The sequence below is a fragment of the Canis lupus genome, chromosome 1 (assembly GCF_011100685.1).
Source record: "Canis lupus familiaris isolate Mischka breed German Shepherd chromosome 1, alternate assembly UU_Cfam_GSD_1.0, whole genome shotgun sequence".
NCBI classification, from domain to species: Eukaryota; Metazoa; Chordata; class Mammalia; order Carnivora; family Canidae; genus Canis; species Canis lupus.
Genome location: NC_049222.1, coordinates 86,661,154 through 86,681,977, shown reverse-complemented (window position 1 = coordinate 86,681,977; position 20,824 = coordinate 86,661,154). Strand labels below are relative to the sequence as shown.

Below are 20,824 nucleotides of genomic sequence, written 5' to 3'. Positions count from 1 at the left end.
AACCTCACCCTGGATACACTGTGAAGTAAGGATCAGAGGTGGGGAGATCACGTAGGACCCAGGCAAGAGATGATGATGGCTTGCACTCGGCCACAAGCAGTAAGGGTAGAAAGAAGTGGAGAGATTTAAAGACCCCTAAGGAGATAGGACCAACAGGGTTTGGCCACTGATGGGACGGGATGAAGGAAAAGGAGAGTCAGTGATGAGTCCTGGGGTTTCTCCTTGGTTGACTCCGTAGGTAAGGGTGTGATTCTCTAGCAAAGGCAAAGAGACACAGCAGCAAGTATTGGAGGAATACAGTAACGGTCCAGGTTAGAGTAGGTGCTAGGGCCCTAACCTCTCAGAATAAGGGCATCCACTGATATTCACAGATCCTTGGAAGTGATCTACTTAGAGCTAAGTTCCTACATGTTCTATGCCCACCTCCGTTAATTTCAAGTGGGTGTTTTAAGAGAGTTTTACAAGTCAGAGCCTTATGACCACCTAGATGAACAGACCATTTCAATTTTTACAGTACCTATCTGAGCAGTTTTCATGGGAATCCCATGGATTCACCATCACACACAACTAGATAGGTTACCTCTGCCTTCCAAAATAGTCTCATCCACCTTGCCAGTGTCTGTCACTTCCCCTGATGCAGCCCATGCTCCCATCACACTCAACTCATCAGTCCCTGACCAGAACCAGCCCTTTCCCAATGGTATTGCTTTTGTAACAAGACTGATCACTTGGTACCACCTTTTCTGTGCAGCCTGGCCCAGCCCCGATGGGCAGCATTACTGCTCTATCCTTTGTCCACTCACAATAGCATCAGCTTGTCAATTTACTTAAAATTTTTTTCTACCTGGATAATATGAGCTCCCAAAAGGCAGGTACTTTTCTTGTTCATCTTTAGATCTGGCATACAGAAAACACTTGAATAAATTCATGTAAAAATGAAGCCTTTGACTGAAAGTGATATGACTAGGACAGACCAATGAAATAGAGAAGGGACAGAAGAAAGAACTTTACAGGCAGGGGCTGCAAGACCGGGCATTCATGCCACAATTTGTCCACCGCTTGCCTGTAGTTGACATTACTTATCAATCATGCCTCTTCTGGCAGATCTGCCTCTTCTGGCAGGTCTGAACTTGGCCTCAAAAATGTTTTCATCTTCTAGATAACCAAGTGCTCAGCTGGAACACCAGAAAAAAACTTCCCATCTCAGATATGGGGAATTAAAGTATTCAGCAGGCGATTTTAAAACCTACTGTGAATGGCTTTCTGCACACAATACCTCGACCATAGACAAAAAGAAATGTTTCTAAAATGACAGGATTCAATCTGTAAAATTGCTTAATTCCATCAACAAAAATATACAGCCTCCACCTAAGAAGAACAAAGCACACGAAGTTGGCATTCTTTACTTGCTACAAAAGCAATGTTATAATTTGTCTCTATGAAATTGCTACTTGCTCAACTATTTGAAATAACAGTAATAGAGACCTACTTGTTGAAGTTTATGAGGTATAGAAAAGCAGTCCTGGGTGCTGGTCCATTCCAGTGGATGGTATAGCCCTTCTCCAGCATGATCACAGGTTGGTACTGGGGAAAGGTAGCCTTCTGGTTGATGCCCCGGAGCACCATAGGGTAGGAGGGATACTCATCTCGCGTGATGGTCATAGTCAGGTTCTGAGTGCTCCATGTCTGCACATAAACCTTCAAAAAGCAATTAAGAATTAAAGGGAAGAAGACTCCACTACAGAGAGCCCACAGGTGGTTACCAGAGGAGAGGGTGTAGGGGAAGATGGGTAAAATAGGTGATGGGGATTAAAGAGGACACTCATCGTAATGAGCACTGAATCCTGTGTAGAATTGTTGAATTGCTATATTGTCCATCTAAAACCAATCAACACTTTAGTTAACTATACTGGAATTAAAATTAAAAACTTAAAGGGCGCCTGGGTGGCTCAATTGGTTAATTGACTAATTTCAGCTCAGGTCATGATCCTGGGATGGAGCCCCAACATCCAGCTCTCTGCTCAGCAGGTAATCTGCTTCTCCCTTTCCCCCTGCCCCCCTCCCCCCACCCTCACTCATGTGCACGCTCTCTCTCTATATATAATAAAAATCTGAAAAAAAATTAAAAACTTGATAAAATCTTAAAAAAAAAGAATTAAAGAGAGAATGAAAGCTTAGATAAACTAAGCAAACATTTCCAGCACAAAGGCCAGTGCCTCTACTTCCAGAAGAGAGGTTCTGTGATCTGAGCCAGACTAAATGAGTAGTAGCCAACTTCATGCGAAATTATACTTAAAACGAAGCCTACTTAAACTGAAATGGTAAAAACAGACCAAGCATTCTGCTAGCCAAGATCTTCATCATCTCTTCCACCACCACAGGCCAGCTTATTCATCAGAATATAAAACCTTTGCGGCTTATATAGCTTGTCAAAGAAATACCTCAATCTGAAGAACACACATACAAAAAATCTGTAAATTAATGTGAAAACTGATACCCTCCAGTCAAATCTGAATCTGAAAGCCTTTCTTCTAAAATAAGAGCTGGAAAACTGAAGTATCTTAGAGGTTTGGCTTTCAATTTTCCATGACCTACATCAGCCCAAGAAGTCATTTTTCACTCATTCAAAAACAAAAGGTTATAAGGAACTTTGCAAAAACTGAAAACATATATTAAACAGAGACAAATTTGAAAATCCTGAATTTATTCCAGTGGTATTTGAGCCCCTTGCTGTGCCAAAACAAAACCTTCCCCAAATGCATCCTCCAAAAATGAATCTCAGAACAATTTCCTAAAACAAATCAGTCTCCTATAACAGAATTCTCCAGAAAGATTAAAACATTTGCCAAATACTACATTTAATTCACAGTATTTCTTTCTGTCATTTCATTTTTTTTTTAAGATTTATTTATTCATGAGAGACACAGAGAGAGAGACAGAGGCACAGGCAGAAGGAGAAGCAGGCTCCTAGTGGGGAGCCCCATGCAAGACTCGATCCCCAGACCCTGGGATCACGCCCTGAGCCAAAGGCAGACGCTCAACCACTGAGCCACCCAGCCATCCCTCTTCCTGTTATTTCTATAATTTTGTTTATATTAATTCTTCAATTATACAACCTGTGCGCCAGACAAGCTCCCTAAGTCTCATTCATGTTTGACTCTTTTAATATAATAATACTCTTCCTTATAGATCCCACTTAAAGATTTAAAAAAAAGATAGGAAATATATATCTTAGGACTACCAATTATCTTCCTTTAAATGTATATATTTATTAGTACTACTATGCTATAGACGATATTACAGTTACAACACATACATATTGAATTTTTAAAATACGTTAGTTTAACCTATATTTACTATTTAGGTTATATAAATATAAAATAGATATAAAAATAGAAGTTAAAATAATATTTTTAAACTAGGTTGCTATATAACAGATTATATATAATAGCTTCTATGTAATATATAACAGGAGATAGATTGATTAATCTCTTGCCTTCTTCCAAACCAAGGAAGGATAGGAGGTGACACATGTAACCTTAATTCTCCTTATATTTCCACCTTTCTTCCTGAGCCCCTTTAAACCTTGGGTTAGCAAAGAGCTTAAAATATATTTACAAATAGGGATCCCTGGGTGGCGCAGCGGTTTGGCGCCTGCCTTTGGCCCAGGGCGCGATCCTGGAGACCTGGGATCAAATCCCGCATCAGGCTCCCGGTGCATGGAGCCTGCTTCTCCCTCTGCCTGTGTCTCTGCGCCTCTCTCTCTCTCTGTGACTATCATAAATAAATAAAAAAATTTAAATAAATAAATAAATAAATAAAATAAAATAAAATATATTTACAAATAGCCAATTATTATTCTATCTTGAGATCCAAGTGCTTCTACCTTTCACCTAAAAACATACAGTTGTATACATTACCTAAGTAACAACAATGGACTGCAGATCTGGGCTACCAGCCCACTTCCCAAAGCCTCAGAGAACATTTCTGACCTGTGGTCCTACCATTCCCAGAACCTCTTAGGAAGTACTGGATGACTTACTTCCTTCTCCTTCCTCCAACAAAAAACTGAATTACTACTCTGCTTTGTAAGCTAGGAAGATTAGGTTCACATTCTTGAATACGTAGAAAATCCACAAGGTCAATGGGCACATTTCTAATAATTTTGATAGGTTATCTTAGTTTTGGCAGACAATTCTGATAAGAATAACATGAGAGGCGTCTGGGTGGCTCAGTGGTTGTGTTTGCCTTTGGCTCAGGGTGTGATCCCAGGGTCCTGGGATCGAGTCTGCATCAGGCTCCCCAAAGACAACCTGCTTCTCCCTCTGCCTATGTCTCTGTCTCTCATAAATAAATAATCTTAAAAAGAATAAAATGAAAGGAAAAAAGAAATTACATTTCAAATCACATTCTTTTCTTCTCCACTAGATTTAATTCCCCATTTTTTCCCTTGTTTTTCCCAGAACTCAGACAAGAATAACATTTTTTTTCCTTATGGGAACGAGAAGTCCCACAACAAAGAAGCTAATATTCCTTTAAAATAAGCCAGGAAACTCCCCCCAATCTTTATCCCTCTGCCTAATTCCCTAATTTAGTAGAGATCATGACCCTGGAAGCAAAGAATAAGTCTCCCTCTCAGTGGGCACAGCTGTAGCATGGCAAGAAACACCTAAGACTTAGGAAATAGGGTTCTCACCCCAACTACATCCCAACCATAAGTAACCCAGGGCAAATTGTCCTACCACTTTCTATTTGTTTAACTGGTTTGGAGCAGGAGAACTTTAAATAAAATTCTAGGAGTCCATGATTCCTAATACATTTTTTTTTCTTTTTTCCTAAAGACAAATCATGCATTGGAAAGTATCAATCATGCTGAAGAGCAGAAGAGTACTCCTCATGGAAGGAGCGCTGTTAGGAGCTGGTTCGGAATCAGGCATCATGATGCATTCTGGCCTACCTGGGCATAACTCCCGCTGCAGACCACTGCATTCCATTTGGTAATGTTTACACAGCTTGGGTGGCGAATCAGGTAGTTGTCAATTCTTCCCACATAAGCATCCTTGTATCCTGTCACAGAGCCATCAACATCGTGGAATATGGAGTTCTTATCACCATCCAGCTCACAATCTTCAAACCAGGGGCCAGGCTTTCCAAAGAAGACATTCAAAGAGACCTGCCAGCAGTGAGAAGCCAGGACATCACAAAATGAAGCCTTCTACCATCCTGGCCAGAGTTCCCTGAAAGGATCCAAGTGCATTACAACTGCTTTAAGGTTAAAGCAGTTCTGAGTCACAGTTCATGGCTGTCAACTACGGTACCCAGTTAATCACAGTTTTCAATTCATTATGACATGGCTGGGCAAAACAAAATGATAAAGCCTGTGGAGTTCAAGTAGCAAATGTTGAAAACATATTTGGTGTTTTCTTTTTTTTTTTTCCATTTAAAAACTATTACCGGCTCTCTCTCCAGACAAAACTAACCTATGGCCACAGAATCACAACAGGGAGCCTGCTTCCCCCTCTGCCTCTCTCTCATAAATAAAAATTCATGAGAGAGAGAGAGGGGCAAAGACATAGGCAGAAGAAGAAGCTCCCTGCAGGGAGCCTGATGTGGGACTCAATCCCATGACCCCGGGATTACACCCTGAGCCAAAGGCAGACGCTCAACCACTGAGCTACCCAGGCATCCCATAAATAAACAAAATCTTTAAAAAAAAAAAAAAAAAACCAGCTCAGTAATTTTCATGTCAGGTAGAGTTAATTTAAGGCTTTTATTAAACACATAGCACACAACTGCAGAGCAGGCCGCAGGTGGCATGTTTTATAGTCTTTAGCTGCTTCCTATTAGTGGTAAATTATTCACGCCAAACAAGGTGTTTAGACACAACTCTCATATGTTTTATTTTTTTCTCATATGTTTTAAAATCAACTGATCATCTAAGTGATAGGCAACCCAATGAATTATCAGTGATGTTTGGGACAAGTGGCTCTAGGTTCTTAGTTGTTGGCTTTTTTCTTTCTCCCCATTTCCCTTATACCATCTATGGTTAAATCCAAGAATAGTTGAGGGCATATTTCCCACCTTTTAAGGCAGAATGAAATTTCCTTCACAGACTGTTCCCAGGGCATCAGCACCATCAGATCAGACTCCAGTTTGATGACTGCTACACTTGAACAGCACAGATGCTAGAACTCAGGAACTCCACCACCAATGTTCACTCAATGACTTGTTTTTCATAACAACTACGTCCGCAGTCACTAGAACTCCATGTATGAAGAGGTCTGTGTGGGCAGTAAGTGAAGACCCAACCTCCACACTGGAAAGCTGATCCAAGGACCACCCTGTTAATTTTTGTGGGAGCTATCTGCTAGTGTAGCCCTCCCTCTTCCCCTGGAGTCACAGGACCTAAAAGAGAACCAGCCAACGTGGTTGGCATCCCGAATTGCACCTATGCTTCTGTTTCATGCCTTAGCCATTCTGGAAAACCAGATACAGACCTTGGTAAACTAACCCATGTTCTATTTTAAACCAGGCAACTGCAGAGTCTGCCTGTGGACATCAATGAGAGAAGTATAGGTCATTTTCCAGTTGTAGCCACCTGTGTGTGGGAGTGGCGAGAGAGACGGCCTGAGACTCAAACTCCCCATCCCACCGTCATCTTGGAATAGGTAAGATGGTGGAGGTGGGGTATGAATCAGACTGTCCTGTGTGCTCAGAGAACAGAGGGCACTGATGAAACCACTAAGCCAACGATTTCTGTGGCCCACTATACTGTAAACAATTACTTCTCAGTCTTCTCTGCAGTCTTTATAAAAACCTTCCAACAGTTTTTATCTGCATCTGTCTTACACCACCCCAATATTCCTCTTCTTTCCCATCCTTTTATCCTCTGGTTCCCCAGAAGAATAAGCCCTGGACAAGTAAACTACCAAGCAGAACTCAAATCTCTTCATATTATTACAATGAACTTCTCCAAATTCTATGTTCTGCTGTTCCTCTGAAACACTACCATCCCCATGCCCCTGTCATCACTCCAAGTCATTGTCCCTTTTGAGCTATCACTTGAATGTCAAAAATACCTCAGGTCACATGAGACTACTGTTCTCACCTTGAACCCAATAGGACAATGTGCATGGAATTACAAGTCTCTCTTGCACATACTTCTCCTCCTAGTTGTCAAGACTCAGTACGAATACTTTGTGTTCTTGTCTTTGGGAATATGCTATCCCTCCTCCTCCCGCCATGGTCACCACGTGGGTATCGTTAAGGACATACTTACATGTGGACCAAACTTCACGAGGGAGATGTTATTCCTGGGAGTTATCTGCCACGGATTCTTCATAAGGAAGCCAATAGCACTGGTGTACCTATCTGGAGTTGGCACATATTTTTTGAAAGTACACCTGGTTAGATGAATGGGCCCATCATAAATCTGAAAGCCTCTGATTGGGAACGTCCTGTTGAAATACAAGATTTTGTTTAATGCACATGGGCCATCCCTGTACTGGCATTCTCTTACAGATTTGTTTTATAAACACTATTAACTATCTCGGCCACACTAAGCACAATTCTAGGATCCAGTGGTACCAAGAGAAGATCCCTGATCAAATGAAACTTACACAGCAGTGGGAAAGGCAAACAGAAAAACAAGATAATTTCAGAGAGCAGGTGTGCAGGCAGTGAGACACGGTACTACAACAGACCAGGTGTGAGAGACGTGCTGCTTTGGACAGAATGGAGGCCTCTCTGAAGAGGTGACTTTGCTTCCTTGAATCAACCCAGTTATGACCTTTCATTTGGGAACTCATATACTTTAGTTTTGTTTCCAAAATCTTTGGCAGGCAGGAGAACAAAAGATAAATCTGTACTTTCACAGAGAGGATCTCCTTCAAGCCACTAAATGATAGTAATAAGATGAAATGATATACTTAAAAGTATAAAAGTGTAAATCCTCAAGGCTTACTATGTTAAAGGGGCTGGCTGGATTGAGAAATTCAGTTTATTCACTTTGCTCCTTTCTGTTCAAACACAAACCCCTTAACCTACTAATCATATATCATTAATCATAATTAAGGTAAAAACCCCATAATATTCTGGATCTCTTAGGTTTCTACCCCGTTAAATTCTTTAATGGCACTGCAGAGGATTTCTATAGCAACTTTAGTTTATAACTCGGCAGTGTTTTATAGTAAAAGCATACATGCTAGCAAGATAATGAAATAGCTTGGTTAAAAAAATCTATGCATCTTGATGTATTTCTTTTTTTATTTTGTAAAGATTTTATTTATTCATTTGACAGAAAGCGAAGACAAGCAGGGAGAGACAGGCAGAGGGAGAAGCAGGCTCCCAGGTGAGCAGGGAGCCCGATGTGGGACTTGATCTCAGGACCCCAGGATCATGAACTGAGCGGAAGGCAGACACGTAACAGACTGAGCTACCCAGGCACTTGCATCTTGAAGTATATCTAAGGATAAATCCCAAAATGGTTCTGTCTCACAGAAAAAGTAGTCAAGACACAGTAAAATAAAAGCTGGATCCATTGTCCAGTGAGGAATCTTTGTTTGGGAAACCTTCCTTTGAAAAGAAGCAACAAGCATTTTGAAATAAAACTGGAGGCCAGGGCAGCCCAAGTGGCTCAGGGGTTTAGTGCCGCCTTCAGCCCAGGGCGTGATCCTGGAGACCCAGGATCGAGTCCCACATCGGGCTCCCTGCGTGGGGCCTGCTTCTCCCTCTGCCTGTGTCTCTGCCTCTCTCTCTCTCTCTCTCTCTCTCATGAATGAATGAATGAATGAATGAATGAATGAATAAATAAATAAATAAATAAATCTTAAAAAAAAATTGGAGGCCACATAATGTATGTATACATTTGTCAAATCAGAATTTTGTACACCTGAAACATAATATTATAAATCACTTATGCTTCAGTAAAAAAAAAAAAAGAGAGAGAGAGAGAGAGAGAGAAAAGAAAAAGAAGAAAAAAAAAAAACTGGAGGCCAATGTAAAGTAAAAAGAATGGAGCTGGCCACCATGATACTGCTGCCACATGCCAACCAACACAGTTTTCATGACACATTAGCCGAGACAACTGCAGCTTCACTGTGACAGGCACAGTGCTGAGGGCAAACTAACAGGGTTTGAATCCCACCTCAGCTCTTTTTAGTAAACTCCTCATTTAGAAAGCAGGATAATGACAGTACCCACCTCACTGGACTTTGCAAGGATTAAGCAGAGAATAAAGTATTCAGAACAGGGCCTGACACATCATCAGCATCTAATAAATGTTAGCTATTAAAAATCCATAAAGTTTCTTTCCCAGTGGCTTCCACAGTCTGACTAGTAGGATGGCTACACAAAGCGTAGCTTATAATAGCGTTCAAGATTTCCCAACACCACGCTCACTCTCTGCCAGAAGCTAGTAAAGCCCTTCTGCCACCGAGCACTGCTCTGTCCCTCAAATAGCAGCCTCGTTGGCCCACGCCCCTGACCTGTCCTAGCCCCGTGGCCACATACAGAGTACAACTCTAAGGGAGTGGGTGTTTGGTGCATTCTGGCAGTAGCTCTAACATGAGACCTTTAAAATATGAGTTTTTCTCTATCTGTGTTTCTACAAGTAAAATGAGGACAACTCCAAACTTGGTCTCAGAACTAAGGTATGGATTAATTAGTTAATAGTTCCCTAAAAGCTCTGAAGAATCTTTCTGGTGGGAAGTACTCTTTTAATGACAGTGATTATTTTGACAGAAAACATGCCAAGAGTCTACTCCGTACAACAGAAACACTGGTAATTAGATGGCCGTGGTTAGGGTTTGAGTCAGCTTTGGCATTTACCAACTCTTATTTTCTAGGAGTCTTTTCAATAGGTTATTTCCTTTTTCCAGGGGCTATTTCTGCAAACCTATCTTCACAAATAGAGGCCAAAATGACCTAATGTCATACTTCATAGTTTGGCCAATTTCCTGTGGCTCAAAAAGAAGAAAACCAAAAAAAAAATCGGCAGCTACTAGAAGACCTCGTGTAAGGAATGAAAAGAGACAGCTTCCTATGGGATACAATTGATAATGAAACCTATAGAGCGTCTGGTAGCTAATGCTCCAGAGTTCCAGAAGATAATATACACAACTGCAATAGCAATAATACCAAAAATAATAATAGTGGCAATTAGATAAGGTGGGAAAAGTGTCACAGTGGGAACCAATCCATCCAACATTACTACAGAAACTTCCACAAGGGTTAGGTTTTCATTTATCGTTCAAACTAACTGTCCACTGCTAAACCACTGCTTACCTGTTCCTAGGTAAGGTCCGGGGCTTCTGGTCTATTCCTCCAGTGCCTACGTACTTGTTCTGACCACCCTGAAAGCCATAATTCCTGCTCTCCCCAACAAAGAGAGATTCGGATACCTCCTGGCTGGAGCCTTCATCACTTGGGAAGCTTCCATCGCTGTAAAAGTGAGTATAACCATTACACTCCTCTCCATGAGATTTAAATTCATCCTCAGATAAAGGCAAGCTATAGCTTAAAAGCTAAAAGTTTTCCAAGCAGCCAAGAGCTTTCTCTAATACATATTATCATCAATAAGTCCTTCTAAACTGTGAACATACATATAAATTAATAATACATGGTTTGCAGGTTAAACAGACGAAAATGCGTCTAGCATCAACAATTGATTATTTTCGTCTCCAGCAACAGCAATGCACATGGGTGAATGAACTTGCCCTGAGTCTAACAGTTCGAAGACAAGTATGTCTAAGACAGTGGCCCAAATAACTGTTGTCTGGAGACAAATATGGGGCATAAAAGGTCTTAAAGATCACTGCAACATCAGACCAGCTTCTAAGAAAGAAATTATTTAATATGTTCCCAACCTTTATTCCGTTCTTCTCGAGTGTTATCTTTTAAGCAAAAAATCTGACAGTGCTACCTTTCTTTGGAGTTCCAGCTAATATTAACCCCTGACTTTGGTATTATGCTAATATAATGATATAACATTCCTATGTGTGATTAAAAAAACAAAAACAAAAACAAAAGAAACCCAGGCTATTTTACCTTACATCTTTAAAATAATCAGGTAAGTATTTTTAAAGTAATTACAAACCTGGCAAAGGTCAGTCCTATTCCATTATCTGCAAATCTATGAGAGAAAAGAGAATAAAAGAACGTTGTTTAATTTACCACCTCAAAAAAAAGAATAAAATAAAATAAAAATAAAATAAAAATAAAAATAAAATTTACCACCTCATATAACAAGAGATAATTTCTCTCAGTATTCAGTTTTTAGGAAACCCAGGAGGTTCCGATGTTTACTCTCCAAGACCACAGAATGTGTTTCGTTTCCCAATAGCTAAAAGCACAGCCTTCACAGTGAAGGCACCTGGTTCAAATCTAGGCTTTGATGATCAACGGCCACATGACCCAGAATGACCTTGGGCAAGCTACTCAACCTGACTCTCCCTCAGTTTGCTCACCTAGAAGTTGAAGCAATAACATAACCTTCCTCATCAGATACTCAAGGGCATTAAACATAATAATTAATTCCACCCCTTTAGGACAGTTCTCGGCACAGAGTACGTAGCATATAAGTGTAAGCTATAACTATTACTTTTCTAATTATTTCTGAGAAAAACAATTAGATCATGGTACCCTCTTCAAAATGTTCAACGTGAATACCCAAGCTACTTCTACAGCTGTAATACAAAACTAATTTTTTGCATGATGAAAGTCAGAGGGGACAGTAAAAATGCCAAGGAGCTAACATCAGTGCCAGCCAGAAAAACACATGTTTTTCTAGGCTCTTGGACACCAAATTTTAACTCAATATACATCAAAATTTCTCCTAAAATTATGTAAGTGGGAAAAGAGAAAAAAGTGGGATGCTCACTGCCTCAGATCATGTGAAAATGTAAGTCAACAACCTTATTAAGGTAGAATTCACAACTTTTGTTTTGAATGGCAGTGGAAGAGCATCAGAAAAACTTCAGAGTTTCCAAAAAGGAAAGAAAAAAAATTCCAGGTAGTTTCAAAATCTTTATTTAGCTCTCTGACATAGACCATGTTTGTTCTATAAAGTTAAATCCCCAGTTTCTGTTCAATCTCATCAGAAAACTCTTGGGTCGCCAGACAAGTTCAGTTCCAATAAAAGCAGCAGAATGAGACAATTCCAAACATTTGCAGTCTGTGAACACAAGCATACTTCCTCAGAGCTCACCCTATTAGTAATAATAACGATTCCAGAGGTACCTGACTGGTTCAGGCAGAAAAACATGCAACTCCTGATCTCAGGGTTGTGAGTTCGAGCCCCACGTTGAGTGGAGAGATTACTAAAAATAAATAAATTTAAAAATATAATAATATCATTCCAGAAAGTACCACCGTGCTTTTATATGCTGGGGGTTTTTTAAATTGCCTTAAAACATAAATACATCAAAAAATAAATAAATAAAAGCATACATCGGTGTCATCAGACAATGACTTTGCAGAGAATACCTACGCGGAATTCTGAACAACAATGTCTCCGCCTCTGACCCAAGCTCCGTTGTCATTATTTTTAAAAGAAATGAGCCTGTCAATTAAAGCAGCAACACGTGGTTTTTCAGGGTCTGCATCCTGATGAGGCCTAAATCTTGGGGTTAAAAAAAAACAAAAATGAACTTTTTAAAAAAGCACTATTTACAATTATAAGCTTATGTGTCAAAAGGCAGGATTTATATTTGACCAAAACAAACAAAATCTTAAGACACAATTTACAAATTCATTATTTATATTTCAGATATTAAAAAAAACTTACATTTATTTATATAAGTTTCCAGAGAACTGCTTTCATAACTTATTTTTTTAAATCAAGTTATACTATAGAACAGGACACTGCAAAACATTCTAAGCACTAAAACCATTTCAAAACAAACAAACAAAAAAAACCCTCAGACCAGGAAATCTGGCGTGTTTTCACAAATTCTTAAGCTACGTGACACTAACATAAACATACTGAATAAATTCATCAGATATTTCAACATCTATATATGTGAACTAGATTATTTGAATTGTGTGCTGGTGAAATGTTTTAGATACAGAGATAAAACTAGTTCAAGATCTTAAAAATGCCTAAATTTAAGACATATTGTATTTAATTAACTTACTAACCACAAAGATTGAATTCTACCTCTTTTATTCTTGTCCTTCTAGAATACTTACAAGGATCTTAATGAAAAGATTAAAGAATTGGTGTCAAAAATTGTCCCATATAACAAATCGAATAATTAATTCCATAAGGCCACCTATTTTTTTTTTAAAAAGGATCATTCCTATCTTAATCTCACAAAGCTTGGGCGCGGGTGGGGAGAGAAACAGCTAGATAGCTTTTTAAAAACCAATTCAGCAGTTTGAGATTTTTCAAATATGCGGTCAGCAAATACCATTTGCTCAAATGCCACTACCTTCATTGCTGGCACACAGTAGGTGCTGTGATGGGAGATAAAGCCATGCACAGAGAACAGTAAGTGCAAAGGTCCCTAGGCGTGGGTGACCCTGGCTCATTCAAAGGACGAACAAGTTGGCTGGAGAGTAAAAAGCATGGAACAGAGGCTAGAGAGCTGAGCATGTGCCAGGCAAATATGTGGCTCTTCATTCTAAATGCCGCGGGAAAAGCAGAAGAACGCCTGGGTGTCTCAGTCAGTTAAGCATCTGACTCTTGATTTTGGCTCAGGTCATATCTCAGGATCATGAGATTAACCCCCATGTGGGGCTCACACAGAACATGGAGCCTGCTTAAGATTCTCTTTCTCGGGGATCCCTGGGTGGTGCAGCAGTTTAGCGCCTGCCTTTGGCCCAGGGCGCGATCCTGGAGACCCGGGATCGAATCCCACATCGGGCTCCCGGTGCATGGAGCCTGCTTCTCCCTCTGCCTGTGTCTCTGCCTCTCTCTCTCTCTCTCTCTCTCATGAATAAATAAATAAAATCTTTAAAATTAAAAAAAAAATTCTCTTTCTCCCTCTCCCTCTGCCCCTCCCAACCTTGCACATGCACACATGCTCTCTAAAAAACAAAATTTAGGATTTATCTTGCATAAGTAAAACTTTGTACCTTTTGGCCATCACCTGCCTATATCCTGCTCCCCCCCCAGATGCTCACAGCCATTAATCTAGAGATCTGCCATACAGCATAGTGCCTACAGTTAGTACCACTCTGTTGTACACTTAAAATTTGCTAAGAGAGTAGGTCTTAGGGTAAATGCTCTTATCACAGAAACATTAAGAAATATTCTTAAAAATTTTTAATGATAACAATAAAGGAGGCAGGAGAAAACTCTGGGAGGTGACGGCTCTGTCTATGACCCTGATGATGGTGATGGCTTTATGGGTGTATACCTATCCCCAAACTCCTCCAGTTGTATACATTAAATCTGCACAATTACATGGTAACCATACCTCAATAAAGTAGGTGAATAGATCAATGGATGGATGGATGGATGGATGGATGGACAGATGGATGGATAAATAGATGTGGTAGAAAGTCTTTAGAAACTGGGAGTCAAGGAAGTTATACTAGATTTCACTTTTTTTTAAAACTGGTAATTAGCTGCTACTTGGTGAAAGGATTGTAGACAATAGACCACAGAAGACTAGTCTGGCAAGGACTACATCCACCCTTAGACTGTATATATAACCGCTTACACTAAATAGCTCTGACCTAAGGGGTGAAAAGTCTAACTCTGGGCCACCACCCACTTTCCAGCATCGTGGTTGCTGCCAAACAGGTTTGCAGTCATTACATAATAGCATGCCAGTGGAAAGTTGTGGAAAGAAAACTATACAATGTTCTTAAAGAAAGCCAAAAAAGGTATCATAAAGCAACAATGATTTTCTGCTGCAGCCATCTTGTCTTCTCTGAAATTCCTCTCCATATAAATCAACTGTTGACCACTTGCTTGGATACTCTTTATTTTCAACCTCTTGATGTATAGATGATAGCTTTATTTTCAACCCACTTGATATATAGATGATAGATAACTTTCCCAATTTTTCATCATGCTTATCTATAAGCAGCTTTAAGCAAACTTTTCAATCTCCCTTAATTGTCCTTGGCTTTAAACACTAGTTGGTTTTCATGTTCTTTCATTCCTTTGGATGAAATGTCCCAATCTCAAACCAAGAGTTTCCTTGGGTAATAATTTCCCATCTTTGGATGCCTTTAGTTTCACATCTTGAAGGCACAAGGAAAGGCTCATCTGATTAACAGTTGAGTCAACTTCCCCTTTGTTGAACAGACTAAAGATCTCTGAATCCCATGAGCCTGATGTTTAACTCATGGGCTGGCTTATTACTCATTGTGTTAGAGTTTTATCATTTTTACTCATGTCTGGACTGCATGAATGCATGTGGGCAAAGTCTACACATTAGTTTATACAAAATTAAATGTATACACCAGCTGCCAAATGTCTTGTTACTCATCTCCTATAATCAGTTCTTTTCAATAACAACTTCCAAATGGACTCTAATTCCCAATATGTATACATTTATAAAATGGCAAGAGGAATAAGAGCAGAGAAAAAAATTACCATTATCATAATATATACACATACCCAGTAAAGAACTTCTCAGGCCATTATGGATAAACTGTTTTATTGTCAAGTCTAATTAATTCTGAATTAATTCAGAATTCTAATGAACTCTGAAATATATATTCTTATCCATCCACTCATACACACCTACAGAATTTTTTAAGGCAGGGAAGAGAGTCAACTGTGTTGTATTTGAGAATCTTTCTGTTAATACTAGGCCAAGTACACACTATTAATTCTACCAGTTAAAATAACCTCTTAAAGGCAACTGTGTGCTTGCAGCAAAGCTTTCTTTGTTTGCCAGTTCATATGCTCTTCTTGGTTCCTGGTTGGTTGTTATCTCTATGCTCCTTTTTCTTTTTAAGTTTATCCCCTATTGGGACACCTGGATGGCTCAGTGGTTGAGCATCTGCCTTCATCTCAGGTCGTGATCCTGGGGTCCTGGGATCGAGTCGCACATCAGACTCTCCACAGGGAGCCTGCTTCTCCCTCTGCCTATGTCTCTGCCTTTCTCTGTATCTTTCATGAATAAATAAATAAAATCTTTTTTTAAAAGTTTATCTCCTGTTTACCCATTTCATATCTTACTCAGCTATTCGGTATCTAGTAACTTCTGTTTTATTTAAATAATGTCCCTAGTTCCTTGGCTTCTCAAATGCCATCTGATTGTTGCTTTAAATATTTCAGGCTCAACTTGACCTTTAGGAATCCTGGTGAGCAATTTTACTCACTGTACTTTGCCCAGTTTTCTCCTGACCTCATGCCTTATTACTGTGTTGCAAGCATCCTGCCTGGCACTTAAGTGGACTTACCAGCCTACAGTGTGGCTCTTATCTTATTCCCTTGTGAACAACAGGGCCTGGCGTCTTTTCTTAAATGCCTATCAACAAAGCCTCTTAAATTTAGCACCCTTGTGTAAAACCAGAAGTTGGTCAGTCAACTTGCAGTATCAGAAAATAATACAAATGCAGTTTCTGCTGAACAGGACTTGAAGTTGCTATCTTTTCCAGAAACTTTTATTTCCATTGGAGACATGTTATTTATTTTGGCTCTTATTTAGCACGTAAGAGAACGTTGTTGAAATGTTCCCCCTGTTCGAACCACATCTTGTGGTTATAATAGAGCCCAGCAATGATGGGACTCTGGGACTATAAACAACTGAACCAAAGTAGCTTGTTCATCAAGTTCAAGATTTTTCCTGTGAAATACATTCAATGCAATGTTCCATTCTGACCACTGACAATAAATTCTACATGACTTGGTTTTAAGGAATTACACGAAAACATCTTAGTTCGGTTTTTTTGTTGTTTGTTTTGTTTTGTTTTGTTTTATGATTAGCTCATTTTTCAATGAACCATGTTCTACTTTGGGCCAAATGTAGACCCTGTTTTCAATACCTCTCCTTTTTCTTTCTCTTTCTGCATATCTAACATCAACTGACAACTCGGAGGGGGGGGGGTAGGAATGGAGAAAGCATGGACCTTGGCATCTCAGTAAGATTTTATAACAAACCAACCAACCAGACATAGGATTAAAGAACAGCAGAAAAAAAAATGTTTTTCCAAGAGCTTCCAGCAAACTTTGAAAACTTCAGTTTAAATGTGTTACTGTCAAAGAGAGCACAACGGCTTAACTCAGGAAGTTTTGCTTTAGCAAGATATGGCCATAGAGTGAGGTAAAAGGATGAGCTCTACCTTGCACTGTTATCCAAACAGAGGTATTCCCTTGGGTCTGCAGCACTAGCGTTGGTCGTTTTGACACCCTTGTCAATAAATAAGCCAGCCTGGAAGATATAATGGACTGAAATGAGTATGAATCCTAAGTTAGATCTACACACACACACACACACACACACACATCCAAATGGTACTCAACTGGCAGTCAGAGAGACGTGACTGACCTCTACTAGATACAGATTTGGGTAGCACGAGCAACCAAAGCAAAAGGGTCAGGTTGCTGTATTTATGGCTGATCCAAAGATGACAGGTTATTCTCAGAAGATTCCAAGGGCTCTGTTTCCCTTGGCTATAAAGTACCATTCTGGAGAGTCAGTCCCAAATTAAACAAGATAAAAACCTAATCATCCACTCATTATTTAGATCTAATATTCTTATAATTAATAGAATAGATTAATACGTGTCCTCATGGTACACTGCATTAAAAAGTAATTAGAATGAAATGTTTTTTATACCACTATAATTAGAAAATTTTGAGGATTTCTACTTTGAAGTGCTAATCTCTCAATAATTGTTAGCCTTAATCAACTACTCGGCTCACAAAAATCATAATTCTGACTAAGGATTTTTATTCTCTCACGTCTTCAAGTGATCCTAAGCTTTTCAAATTATAACACACTTATGTTTTTAAAGGATCCTCTCAGTATCATAAACAGAAAGGATTAATTGAACTTTGATGTGGTTCACATCAGAGTAAAGAATCTGGGCATTGTATCATATAATGAAAATATCAAAGTGCCTTCTGAGCACAAAATGAGGCAAATATATTTACCCCTTGAGGGTGGGGATGAATGCTAAATATGGAAGCTGGAGTTCCTAAGTGGCCTTTGGTTTACTTGATCTGCATCATTTTAAGTTAGGTCAAATATCATAAATAATATTTTGCTACATAATTAGTATTAAATGCCCACGAGGACACTCTATCAGCACTATGAACTAAGAAAGGATGCTTCTTAACCCAGAGAAACATATTATTTAATGTATAGATTACTAAAACATAATATTAGTGACTGGAAAGAAGGTGAGAGGGAGGAAGGAACACAGGGATCAAATCCCTCACTACAATTATTCAGATTATATACGTGTGTTGGTAGTTATGCCTGTGGTGTATAAAGGTGATACGTACATAATGCTGAATGTGGAAGGGTTACGGGTCTTTTTTAATTACAAATTCCTTTTTCTGGTGGTAAATGTTACCTAAAACCGACATTTCTCACTTGTGTTTCTCAGCATTCCATCCTTCACCCTGGAAATCATATGAACTGATTTTGTTAAAACCTAGGAACCTACCTTAAAACTTGAATGGACCCTGTTGTTATAAAATATACCCAATGGAGTGAGTTCTGGTTTTGCTAAGAGCTGCAATCCACTGGATTCCCCCGTAGGTTCCTTGTGGAATAAATACCATATTCCAGCATCCTGTCATTAAAAGAGCAAGATCATTAACAGCCTTTCTTTATAATGCCACTCTATGAAACATGCTCAATAAACATGCTTCATAAGCAAAGTGAAATCTTTTTAACACTAATTTTTCATTGTTTCGGGTTCAGAGTGGACTATAAAAGCTGTGCACTCACCTAGCACCCTCAAAGCCATTATAATCAGGCTTTTAAAAAAACAAACTTAACTCTGCTTATGGTATTGGATAGAAGTAATTGGCTGACACCAAAACTCATTTTCAAAATATAACTCTCCCATCATCATCTACAAAAGTTATGCAGAATTAGAACCAAACAAGCATGCCTGCCTTCCATGTGACCCGGACAGCACGGCCTTTTAGCAATATGAGTGTTTTTCTGTTTACCTCCAAACCTGATCAATAGATGAGTCATACTCATTAAACAACTATCCACCAACACGCAGAGCTCACTGACTTCTTTCAAACAACTCCAATGCCCTTCCTGTCCCAAGGCAAATTTTTGCCAAAGAGAAAAAACCACCACACGCATGAATCAGGATGCTGTCTCAGTCTGGATCCTGTCTGTTCAATTTCAGTATTACTAACCTTAACAGGAACAGCACAACAGTTTAAAATTTTCTGACTCTCAAAATGAGATATAAAAATCAAAATTAGTGGTCTTAAACCCCACAACTGTTTTACTTTACATCTTAATTAAAAACCAGCCCAACTCTAAAAACAACTTCACATGATAGAACTCTGAGTGAATAGGTTGTTCAAACTTAAACATAAGTCCAAAAGTGTGCCATACATTCATATTCGGCAAACATTAGTTTAGTACCCACTCTGTGCCAGGTGGACAGTAAGGCTATTCTCAAAGAATTCATGGTCTGATGGGAAATACAGAGACAACTAAAATATATGTATTAGGTATTACATTAATTGTAACACACAAAGTTTTTTTGAGGCATAGAGAGATGAATTGTGGAAAGCGTATACATCCACACACCAAAATGAATGCAGTATTTAACATTTTTCCATGATAAAGGTTGAGAGATGGGTCTTAATAAAACAAACTATCTTGAAAAAATGTGTTTGCCACCTTTACTCTTTGGGGCACAAAACACAGCACAGATGAAGACAGATGAGGCTCCACAGCACAGCCCTATAAGCTGAGGGTAGGGCAAACCCTCCCAGGATGAAATGGAGTCTGGGGAGGGGGTAGGAGGTGGGGGCAACAGGGGGTAGCAGCTGTTTCCTGTTTAACACTGTGGTGTCAAAACAGGTAAAAGGAGCTTTGTAAAATGCAGTGGAAACGTACAAGAAGAAAGAGTTTGATTTATTTTGGGAGGAAAACCCTTGCCAAAACATGAGTTCTACTGGAACAGTTTTTCTAGAAAGAAAAGAAAGAACTCACAGAATGAAAAGGAAGAAGAACGAATATAAGATGGAAAACGAAAGACATGCTGTCTTCATGTCTCACATGAGCCCCAAGAAGGGTTGCTGGCAACCTCGCCTCACATTTTTTTTTTCATAAACTATTCGCAATGTGCTTTCATCTTCAACCCATGACTTCTGAAACAAGCTGAAAGGAACCTCTGCTCTGGCTGCTCATTTGAAATGTAATGCAGATCAGAAGACGATCCCAGGGTAAAACTGCAAATCAAACCCCAGCCATCTTGGCCCCAAAAGTCATCTCCTAATTAGAAACTCTCAACACAAACCCAATAGAGGCTCAACAAACATTTGGCCAAAAAATGAATGGACAGAAACCTGAAATGATTAAATGTCTAGATCTCTGGCCTATTTTTTTTTTTAAGATTTTATTTATTTATTCATGAGAAACACAAGGAGAGAGAGAGAGGCAGAGACACAGGCAGAGGGGAAGCAGGCTCCACGCAGGGAGCCCAACGTGGGACTCGATCCCGGGTCTCCAGGATCACACCCTGGGCTGAAGGCGGCGCTAAACAGCTGAGCCACCTGGGCTGCCCTCTCTGACCTGTTAAGTAAAGATTTTGGGCTTTATGTCTTTAAGGAAAATCACAGGTGTGAACTCCACCATTACCCACTGATGCCTGTATTCTGGAAGAAATACTCTCTTCCACTAATCTTTTACTTGGTCCTGGGAAATAATGC

General features: G+C 39.5%; 1 protein-coding gene across 4 annotated transcripts in view; it reads right to left on the bottom strand.

Moving 5' to 3' along the window:
• The window catches only part of CEMIP2 (cell migration inducing hyaluronidase 2), a 78,306-nt gene that overhangs the window by 16,169 nt on the left and 41,313 nt on the right, over positions 1-20,824 (bottom strand). For all 4 annotated transcript variants that reach the window (XM_038527090.1, XM_038527089.1, XM_038527091.1 and 1 more), the window contains 8 exons: positions 18,580-18,708; positions 17,248-17,336; positions 12,488-12,619; positions 11,096-11,131; positions 10,285-10,440; positions 7,280-7,457; positions 4,958-5,173; positions 1,490-1,698 (listed from right to left, as the gene is read on the bottom strand). In XM_038527090.1, coding sequence (XP_038383018.1) covers positions 1,490-1,698; positions 4,958-5,173; positions 7,280-7,457; positions 10,285-10,440; positions 11,096-11,131; positions 12,488-12,619; positions 17,248-17,336; positions 18,580-18,708 — 1,145 coding nt within the window. The remainder of the gene's footprint in view (positions 1-1,489; positions 1,699-4,957; positions 5,174-7,279; positions 7,458-10,284; positions 10,441-11,095; positions 11,132-12,487; positions 12,620-17,247; positions 17,337-18,579; positions 18,709-20,824) is intronic.